The 11,512-nt window shown below is 42.3% G+C and overlaps 1 protein-coding gene across 3 annotated transcripts in view; it reads left to right on the top strand.

The window, feature by feature from the left end:
• The first annotated feature begins 230 nt into the window (after nt 1–230).
• Nucleotides 231–11,512, top strand: part of CERKL (CERK like autophagy regulator) — an 85,131-nt gene continuing 73,849 nt past the window's right edge. For all 3 annotated transcript variants that reach the window (XM_075829538.1, XM_075829537.1, XM_075829534.1), the window contains exon 1: nt 231–689. In XM_075829538.1, the coding sequence (XP_075685653.1) occupies nt 257–689 (433 nt within the window). In that variant the 5' untranslated portion in view covers nt 231–256. The remainder of the gene's footprint in view (nt 690–11,512) is intronic.

Genomic DNA, 11,512 nt, shown 5'->3' with positions numbered 1-11,512 from the left:
CGTTCGGCTAAAAAACTAGTCCTAGTCAACGAAAAAATAAAAAAGTTATGGCTTTTGGAGAGCGGAGCGGGAAAAACTAAACTGAAAAAAAAAATTAAAACAAATGAAGGGGTTAATAAATTCCATAAAGTTAATATGTTAATAATTATAGAGCTTCTTGTCAGAGCTGCTGCTGACCGCACGGCCGAGGACTGGACATGACAGAAGCTGTGCGCGTTCACATGACAACCACCCGCGCTCCCGTGCACACCTAGAGATGGCGTCGCGCGTTCCCGTGCGTTTCCCTGGCAGCCGAGGCCTCAGTGCCGACAAACACCTGTCACCCCAACTCCGGGGCTCCACAAGTGACTATATGGGGGAGAGCCTGCGCCTGCCCGGACTCTTCCGCAGAGTCAGCGCTTGGAGCGATAATGACGAAGACCACACGGACTGGAAGCGTCCTGCCTCTGTGCCCTGGCGGCTGAGTGACCGCTGCGACGAGTGGAGTTCGAGCAGTGACCGGTCTGGAGCTCGGGGTTCCAGTGACCCAGACGAGCGCTCTCTGGGAGGGTACAGCGGCCGGTCATCCCGAGACTGCGGCGGACAAGCTCCTCTACTGCGTGGTATATTTGAGATTGATAAGAGAAGCTGCGACGTCTCCCTGACTGCCAGTCACCTGCTCTGGTGCCCCATCCAGCCAGAGAACCCGGGTGAGTAGTCCGGTGTGCGGGCATCACCAGTGTTCTGCAACCTGTGACCGTACAGTTGTGGTGGGACTACAACTCCCAGCATGCCCTGAACCGAAAGTTGTCAGAGCATGCTGGGAGTTTAGTTTCACGGCTGCTGAGGAAACTTTTACGTCCAAAACGATGCCAACATGTCTCCTAAAAAGAAATGTGGCGATGGCACTGCCCACATGAATGAATGAGCATACTCCCTCAAAATAAAATATAAACTCTTCAGTTGTTCTGATAATCCAGATTACAGGGTACAGGAGTCTGTGCCCCCTATGGAGCCGGACCTGCGGGCACACACACGGTCACCCAACTTTCTCATAAACATATAACAAAGAACTGGTGATTTATTTTCTATTTGAAGAAGTTGTTTCCGGTTGTGATCACATGTTTTGTATACAGCGCCACTGCTTCAAAGTGTTCATGTGACCAGACAATGCATGTAACCCCTTAGTGACCAGCCTATTTCCCGTGAATAGGTCATCAGTATAAAAAAACACCCCCGTGCCCGGACAACCCCTTAATGACGAAGCAGTTTTTTTTTCCATAATTTCATCGTCGAATTCAAAGAGCTATAACTTTTTTATTTTTCCCTCTACATAGCTGTGTGAGGATTGGTTTTTAAAGAGGCTCTGTCACCAGATTTTCAAACCCCTATCTCGTATTGCAGCAGATCGGCGCTGCAATGTAGATTACAGTAACGTTTTTTTTCTTCAAAAACGAGCATTTTTGGCCAAGTTATGACCATTTTTATATTTATGCAAATGAGCCTTTCTTAAGTACAACTGGGCGTGTTTAAAGTTATGTACAAGTGGGCGTGTATTGTGTGTGTACATCTGGGCATTTTTACTTGTTTTACTAGCTGGGCGTTGTGAATAGAAGTGTATGATGCTGACGAATCAGCATCATCCACTTCTCTTCGTTACCACCCAGCTTCTGGCAGTGCACAGACACAGCGTGTTCTCGAGAGATCACGCTGTGACGTCACTTCCTGCCCCAGGTCCTGCATCGTGTCGGACGAGCGAGGACACATCGGCACCAGAGGCTACTGTTAATTCTGCAGCAGCATCGGCGTTTGCAGGTAAGTCGATGTAGCCTCTGTTGCCTGGTGCCGATGTGTCCTCGCTCGTCTGACACGATGCAGGACCTGGGGCAGGAAGTGACGTCACAGCGTGATCTCTCGAGAACACGCTGTGTGTCTGTGCACTGCCAGAAGCTGGGTGGTAACGAAGAGAAGTGGATGATGCTGATTCGTCAGCATCATACACTTCTATTCACAACGCCCAGCTAGTAAAAGAAGTAAAAACACCCAGATGTACACACACAATACATGCCCACTTGTACATAACTTTAAACACGCCCAGTTGTACTTTTACTTTAAACACGCCCAGTTGTACTTAAGAAAGGCTCATTTGCATAAATATAAAAATAGCTCATAACTTGGCCAAAAATGTTCGTTTGTGAAGAAAAAAAAAACGTAACTGTAATCTACATTTCAGCGGCGATCTGCTGCAATAGCAGATAGGGGTTTGAAAATCTGGTGACAGAGCCTCTTTAAAGTTGTATTTTTTAATGCCACTATTTTGGAGTACTTCTCATTTATTGATTAACTTTTATTAAGTTAATGGAAAAAAACAAATTTCACCATAGTTTTTTGCGTCTTAATTTGACACAGTTTACCGTGGGGTATAAATGACATAATAACTTTATTCTGCCGGTTGTTACGATTACGGTAATACCAAATTTATACAGTTTACTTTATTTTACCACTTTTGCACAATAAAAACACTTTTTTTTTAAAAAAAAAACTAAATTGTTTTTGTGTTGCTATATTCTAAGAGACATAACTTTTTTTTATTGGTCCGCCAATGTGGCTGTATGAGGGCTTATATTTTGTGGGACAAATTGTGTTTTTTATTTGTAGGGGTACATACAACTTTTTTTTAGGGCAGGATAAACAGAAAAGAGCAATTCTGGCATTGTTTTTTTTTTTTACTTTTATGGCATTCACCATGCAAGTTAAAGAACGTAATTAAGGGGTTAAAGGGTGTGTTTTCTTCCTTCTCAACCCAATTTTTTTTTTTTTAATTGTCACAATACATCTAAAATTAAAAAAATTAAGCAATTTTGCTAATAGTTTTGTGTCTACAGCTCTTATGCAGACCATTGTGTTTCCTTGGTAACAGACAACGAACAAACGCTTTGTAGTCTGATTCTGCAGTCACACTTTCTATCCCCTACTTCCTGCTGACCTACCAAAAGTAAAAGTGGCTACACACATTAAATGTATATCAGCTGAATCCGTTAATTTTGGCAGGTCCAGCCGACCATCTAAAGTGTATGTCGGCGTCCAGATGTCAGATGTTCGGGGAGAGAAGGGTCGGACATCATGGATTTCAACATGACCTATTCCTTTTATTTCCAAGGAGATAAGCTGCTGCCAGAATAGTTTGGCAGTGACTTTACTCCCTCAGCCTATTGAGAATGCACGCACTGTCGGCCGAGCCGCATGTGTATGGGGGAGTCAGGAGGAATAGCTGTCGGTTGAATAAAAAAGTTTGGCCGACAGCTATCTGAAATATAGGGCCAACTTTAGTTAGCAATAACTAGGGGACAGATGGAAAGGAGTTAAATGGCAGGACGACAGAATTTCACACAAGCCTGCATAAGAGCTGTAGAAACAAAACGATAGGAAAACGTTGATTTATTTTCTATTTTAAATGCATTGGATCAATAATAAAATAAATTGGTTGTAGAAGAGTTTGGGTGAGCGCTGTGCCGCCTAGTTTCTGATCAGCTTTTCTCGGAAACCCGAGCGAGCAGTGTACGGGCTCATACATTTACTACAGAGTCTGTGCACCGCTCCGAGGCTTTTTTGAGGAAAGCTCATCACAAACAAAGTGGCACAGCACTCACCCAAGCTCTTCTGCCACTTAATTTTAGTGATCTGTGGGGGTCGTCTCAATGCTCGCATCCCCACCAACCAAAACTTCTGAAATTTTACTACGACATGTCAAAAGTTATTTTTTTTTTGTTGTTTAGCTACACTTTAAAGATTTTTACATCTGTACATACAGATCTTCACTTTTCTACAATGATAAACATTCATCCAAACCCAATAATTTCAACCACCATAATATCCAGAACACATGAATATTCTTTCACTGTGCTCATACTGATAATACAAGGACCATGTGAGGATTCTCTGGATCTCGGTGTTTTTTCCCAGTAATGTATGGCCAGTGCTAGAAGAATACAATTATGGGGCCAGACAAAGTTAAGTTTCCTCTATTAAGAAACACTTGAACTAACAAAGAGAACAATTGTCCAGTACATCGCTGGTCACAACAATGCTGCTGTAGGTCAGAAAGGTGAATCTCTCGTGAACATTGTAGTAGTGCTATTGATATCCCTAAAGCTATACACACAGGGTAATGGGTATCAGGTTTCTATTGAAAAGGAAAAATAAGCATTTCCCAGGCTTCCTAGAAAACAATGAGGCTTTTTATTGGAGGCTCTAGTCCTCACCTTATAGCACTGGCCTAAAACAAACGAAGGCTTCGTTCACATCTGCGTCAAAACGACGGAACCCTTGCACAACTGAGACAAACGGAAACCATTGGCACCGGATCCGTCACCATTGAAATCAATGGTGATGGAAACGGAAACGTTTGTGTCAGTCAGGGTCCCGTTCCGACGGAATGCTCAGACGGAACTTCGGAACGGGACCCTAGCGCAGATGTGAATGAAGCCTAAGTATGGCCTGAAGTGACTGAACATGTGCTGCGATGTGGTGACTGTAGGTCGAATGCATACATCACATAGCAGGGAAATAACACCTAGACATGAATGTGCGATTATGCCAATGTGCCCCTGGCATGAAAAACTTCTCTACTATTTCTTATTTTATGTTGCTTATATGGCAGCACCGTATATTGCAGAGCTGTACACACCAGTCCCTGTAACCAGCAGGGCTCACAATCGAAGGCAAACTTTACACGCTATGCTGTACTTTTTCAAGAATGTAAATAAATTGCATATACAGTATATGGCTTCATTCACATCTGCTCTGGAGGGTTCTAACGGCGCTTCCGTTGCAGATCCGGCAGAGATTACTGGAGAAAATAGCGTAGCATGCAGCACTATTGTCTCCGGTAAAACGACTGAAAACCGACAGAACCCATTAAAGTCAATGCGTTCTGTCGACTGCTGGTGGTATCCATCGTGCAACGGAACCGTTGCCTCAGTTATTCCCTTGTTCTGCTCCTCTGACGGAGAAGGAAAACGGAACACACCAACACAGGTGTGAACGAAGCCTATGATAGTTTAAATAGTAATGCATGGATTGTGTTAAAGTTCAGGCCTGAGTGTTGGTCTATGGGAACACAGTGGCAGATTTTATTTCTTGTGCTTATGGTCTGCTATATTAGAAGGGATTTACACCATATAGAGGTTTAGTTTTGTGCGAAAGGATTCAGTATAACGTGTAATTTATTTCTTGAAATCCCTGTTTAGGGTATGGTCACACGTGCACGTCCGTTACGGCTGAAATTACGGAGCTGTTTTCAGGAGAAAACAGCTCTGGAATTTCAGACGTAATGGCATGTGCAGGCGTTTTTCGCAACGTCCATTACGGACATAATTGGAGCTGTTTTTCCATGGAGTCAATGGAAAACGTCTCCAATTACGTCTCAAGAAGTGACATGCACTTCTTTGACAGCGGCGCGTAAAAAAAAAGACCGTTGGCACAGTACATCGTAATGGGCAGATGTGTGCCGACGCTTTGGAGCCGTATTTTTGGCTGATACGCCCGAATTATGTCCGTAAATAGGGTGTGTGAACCCAGCCTTACTCTTGGCTCAAGCATATTGGACAACATGCTGGACGTGACAGGTTCCCTTCAATAACATTTATACACATTAGTTTTAACATATAATTCAAATGTCTGTGAGCATTTGCATTGTCCCAATGTGTCTAAAATGAAAAATGAATAAACTTTGCAATTTGTCTTCATTAAAAATCTCCTGTCGTTCTGTTTCTACAGCTCCTATGCAGACCTAGGCATCTCCATGGTAACAGACAACAAACAAACTCTGTATATTGGGATCCTGCAGTCACACTTCCTTTTCTATGTCCCCTAGTTCTTGCTAAACCTACCAAATGTGTGTAGGGGGCAGTAGAGGACAGATGGAAGTGAGTATGGCTGCAGGATCAGACTGCACATGGTTTGTTTTCTGTTACCATGGAAATGCATAGATCCGCATGCAAGCTGTAGATGCTAAATTATAGGACATTTTTTTTTATCAAGACCTATTGTGGAGTTTCTTCATTAATCCTTTTTTGATGCATTGGTGCAATGAAATAAAAATTGGCTATAAAGGTGGATAACGAGGTTTTAGTGGGTTTAAAAAAAAAAGGGAAAGTGTTTTTTTTCTGCCTCCTTCAAATACAGAAAATTTTCTAGCAATTTTAGGCCCTGTTCACACGGAGGATTTTGCAGGCAGAAAAAAATCTTTTGACCTGCCTGCACTTTCTTGCCGCATTTTTCGCTGCGTTTTTCACTGCGTTTTTTTGCCCGCGGCCATTGAGCAGTGTGGGTAAAAAACACAGCGGAAAACGCTTTTTTCTGCCTCCCATTAATTTCAATGGGAGGTCAGAGGTGGAACCGCGGCAAGAAAGAACATGGCACTTTTTTTCCCCCCGAGCAGCTAAAACCCGTCGCGGAAAAAATGCCCCGGCACCTTATTAAAATCAGTGGGGGGCGGCTTCGGACTTTTTTTGGTGCTTATTACGATGCAGTTTCCACGTCAAAATCAGCGACAAAAAACAGTGTGAACTGGGTCTAAACTGCATCAAAAAATGCTTCTAAAAATGGCAGCTGTTTTTAATTGTAGCTTGCCGTTTTTACAGCGTTTTTAGTGGCGTTTATCATTTGATGTTATTTTGGACATGCTTTTTTTTCTGTTAATTTTTAAAGAGGCTCTGTCACCACATTATAAGTGCCCTATCTCCTACATAAGGAGATCGGCGCTGTAATGTAGGTGACAGTAATGCTTTTTATTTAAAAAAACGATCTGTTTTCACCACTTTATTAGCGATTTTAGATTTATGCTAATGAGTTGCTTAATGCCCAAGTGGGCGTGTTTTTACTTTAGACCAAGTGGGCGTTGTACAGAGGAGTGCATGACTGAAGGCATCCGTGTGCCGTCCGTGTGTGACGGAGCCATTGCCTAGCAACCGCCGGGTGGGCAGAAGTACATTAGAGATATTACACTAGTTGGCAGCCACTTCTCCCTATCCAGCACTGATAGAGAGAAGAGGCTGCTGATAAAAATAAAATAAAAAGCAGTTCATACGTATTGGTGGTTGTCTTGGTGATGAGTCCCCCTTCTTCCTCCAGTCCGACCTTCCTGTATGACGCGGCAGTCCATGTGGCCGCTGCAGCCTGTGATTGGCTGCAGAGGCGGTGACATGGAATGAAGCGTCATCCCAGGAGGCCGGATAGGAGGAAAAAGCAGGGAGTTCTGGGTAAGTATGAACTGATTTTTTAATTTCATTAAAATTGTACTTTGCGAGCACCGAGCATGGTCATTCTTCAGCGCTAGTCACTGTCCAGGGTGCTGAAAGAGTTACTGCTGATCAGTGCAGCCCATTAACTCTTTCAGCACCCTGTACAGTGACTAGCGCTGAACAACCATGCTCTTTCAGCACCCTGGACAGTACCATACTCGGCGCTCGGAAACGGAAACACGAAAATCACACGGAAACCACACTGATAACAAAACGTGCACACGGATCCGTCAAAACCGGCCGATAAAACGGTGAAGGAAGTGTGCATGAGGCCTAAATGTATCAAAATTGATAAGCCTGGCTTTGACACTACTATATATGTATTGGTGCCCGACGTGCTCAGTTATTTTAACCATATAAACATAATCCCAGTGAACCGCTACTCCTCCCTGTAGTCATTTTCCCAAGATCAGTACTAGGGGGGAGAATTTTTTTTTTTTCATGGGGTATGCCCATCTTAGGCATTTATGGCAAATTCACAGCATATGCCATAAATGTCGGATTGATGCGGGTCCTAACTTTGGTTCGCGCATCTATCTCTAGAACAAGTGTCCTTTGACCCTGCCCCGTCTGGTGAGGTGGCCGCTGCGTCCAAGTGGATAACGAATAAAGAGGTGTCCAGGATATGGAAACATTTACTTCTGAGGGAGTTACGGAAACAGCGTAGCACAGTGAGCTCGGCCGTTACTGTAATCACAGACACCTCTCCATTCCCTCTCTGCCTGGATGTGGCCGCCTGCCCAACCAGAGTGTTGGGGGACCCCCATTCTGGAGTTAGGTGTGGATCTAAATGCTATCTATACTATAAATGTCTAAGATGGGAATACTCCTTTAACTAAGTCATAGCATATGTAATATTTATGGCTTCTTTATTTAAAACAACATCCACTTTTCTATACAAATTCTATCAGCTTTAATAATTTCTTTGTTCTTACTCAAACAGTATAAAAAACTGTAAAAGAACTGTAGAGAACTGTAGAGAACTGTTGCTACAGCAATAAGAGGTTCAGGACAATACTCTCAGCATTCTCTCCTGTCATATTGCAGGAGGAAGTCATTACACTGTCTCTAGGGACTCCTCCAGGTTCTATCTTCTTTCTGCTTGGAAATATGTCATACAAAGAGATAATAGGCACCAATATTTGAGGAGACAATCCTCTTATGCTTCCTTCTTCACTGGCATATGTGACAGCCTTATAGCAAAACTTGGATGATATTGGAGAATTGCATATATAACAATTCCTTAATTTACCTGGAATCGCTCCCTTTATGAGTGTAATAAAATAACTTGTGGTACTGTGATGAATTTCTATCATAGTGGTGAAAACTCTGCATTTGAGCATGTACTGAAAATGTATAGAAGCGCTCTCTGATGTAGTATAAAAGAGATAAGTGGCTCCGATACCAAAGAACCACAGAAAAACATTTATCATAAAAGTGGCTAGCACTTAAAATGCAGACCAAGAAATACTCAATTGTGATAAGAAGTCTCTGTTCCTTATGTGTATGGCTTGGAAACTAAAAATGGTGTAATGTAATGAAATGGTGCATTTTCTATAGTCCGTACTCCTATTAAATAGCAGAGCATCCAGATTACTTTAAAACACAGTAACAAAGACCTAAAGATCCCGAAACATAATTAATTCTGAGTGTATATCCTCTTTTGCCGGCTCTTTGTGAACAGATGTGATTGAAATAGATACTCTCAGTCTGTTTTGGATAGCTAAAGTATAAGACATCTGTCAGTGTCTGAAGCAGTGCCGTGTAATGGAATAGTATGCGGGATGCTGTTAGTAATGGGTAGATATTACCCTCTGCTTTATCATAACCTTTTTGTGATTTTAGGGTCTACTGTTAAACGTAGTTTGAAACACAACGTAGAATTGGGTGGTCTGCATTTTGTAAATCAGGGATCTAAAGGCATCCCCCAAGTTTTTGATTTATTTTAATGAATTGGGTCTGCTTTACTTGCTTTTCATGTGTTGATATGTATATGTGAAAAGCAAAATAAGTAGAAATACTGTTTGTCTGTGTACAATGTGACAAATTAAGTCATCATTTCTTAAGTCAGAAATTCTTTTTTAATTTTTCTTTATTTAAATCATTGGTTTACCTATGGAGAAAACATGCTAGCAATATGAGGAAATTAAATATGGCTTTCAAGGAGAAGGACTAAATAAATAATAAAGCTTTTACCAGTGCCCTCATTTAAAAGGTATTAGTATATAAAGTAAATAATGTGTATATACGAAAGCGGCTTCACACTTGCGCACTTACTTAAAATCTGTTTCTTTGATCTAGATTAGGTATATGGTTCAATTACTGCAATGGATATTCTCAGTCATGTAGGATGAATTGTAGTTTTGCCTTTGCCACTGCTGACATATGACAGCCTGTTATAACGCCGCTCTATAACCTGTCTGACGAGGTGGGAGAGCCCGTGAAACGCCTGGGCTCTGAGCCAATAGCGTAAGGGATAATGCAGGATAGTGAGGGCAAGGTTCCAGTGGTATTCAGGTCGTTCTTTTTGCAATTCCACAAAACCTAAAAAAAAATATTATCTCTGCTGACTGTTAATAATTCTTAAAACTATTGCTATTAAATTTGCGTTTCAATTTTTTTGGGCCTTTTATGGGCCATTTACTTACCATTCGTGCTCCATCTACAGAGCAATGTCTCTTGGCGGGCAGCATCATGGCACATGTGGCTCCACTTCTGCTACAAATCCCAGAGACGCATTGCGTCTGGTTCTCAGTAGCTCCCCCTACCACACCCCGAGTTTTCCTTCGCTGGGCAGTGCTGTCTTAGGTGCACTATAAATGCAAGAAAAAAAATAAATTCCAGGGGGCGCTATCACTGACACCAATGCTGCAGAAACGATGCGAATATGCTGCAGAAAATCTACAGCATTTCTGTCTTGTGTGAATGCAGTCTAAGGCTCTGGGACTCCAGACTCCAACGAACCACAGTGACAGCCATTATCCACAAATTGAAAAAGCTTGGAACAGTGGGGAACCTTACCAAGAGTTGCCGGCCTACCAAAATTTCACCAAGAGTGCATCGACAACTCATCCAGGAGGTCACAAAAGAACCCGGACAAACATATAAAGAACTGCAGATCTCACTTGTCTCAGTTAAGGTCAATGTACATGATACCACAATAAGAAAGACACTGGGCAAAAATGGCTTCTGTGGGAGAGATGCGCAAACCACTGCTTACCAAAAAGACACAAGGGCTTGTCTCCTATTTGCCAAAAAACATTTAGATGACCCCCAAGACTTTTGGGATAATATTCTGTTGGCTGATGAGTCAAAAGTGGAACTTATTTGAAGACATGGGTCTCGTTACATCTGGCGTAAAGATAACACCGCATCCCACTATAAGAACATCATACCAACAGTCAAACGTAATGGTGGTGGTGGTGGTGGTAGTGTGATGATCTGGGGTTGCTTTGCATCTGCAGAACCTGGATGATTTGTCATAACTGATGGAACCATGAATTCTGCTCTGTTTTAAAAAAATCGAAATATCCTGAAGGAGAATGTTTTGTGACCTAAAGCTCAAGTGCAGTTGGGTTAAGCACACAAGCAGGCCCACTTCTTAATGGCTCAAAAGAAGCTAAATTAAAGGGGTGACACGGGAAGTAAACATAATTTCTTAGGAGCCGCAAATTAAATAAATAAACCAAAAAAGCAATACTTACCTATCGTTGCCCCATGGATCCAGTGCAGATGCTCCGGTGGAACTGGTTGTTTGCATGCACGTAGCATTTGACCGCTACAGCCAATCAGAGGTCTCATTGGCCATATGTTGTATTTCTGGCATTATGCCAGTACTACGGTTCTACGGCCCTCTGAGTGGCTGCAGCAGTTACATGCTACGTGCATGTAAACATCCACCGGGAGTGCAACCAGAGCTTCATCGTCGGGGGCAAGGATAGGTAAGTATTGCTTTTTTTATTTATTTATTTCATTTGCAGCCCCTACTAAAAAAAAATCATTTCTAGGATAATCCCTTTAAAGTTTTGGAGTGACCGTGTCAAAGTCCTGACTAAAATCCAATTGAGATGCTGTGATAAGATCTTAAAACGGGCAGTTCATACTCAAAAACCCTCCAATGTAGCTGAATACAAACAATTCTACAAAGAAGTATGGGCCAGATTTCCCCCACAGCGATGTAATAAACTCATCACAAGATATCACAAACATTTGATTGCAGTTGTTACAGC

Source organism: Rhinoderma darwinii, chromosome 6 (genome assembly GCF_050947455.1).
Source record: "Rhinoderma darwinii isolate aRhiDar2 chromosome 6, aRhiDar2.hap1, whole genome shotgun sequence".
NCBI classification, from domain to species: Eukaryota; Metazoa; Chordata; class Amphibia; order Anura; family Rhinodermatidae; genus Rhinoderma; species Rhinoderma darwinii.
This window is presented reverse-complemented; position numbering and strand designations above follow the sequence as displayed.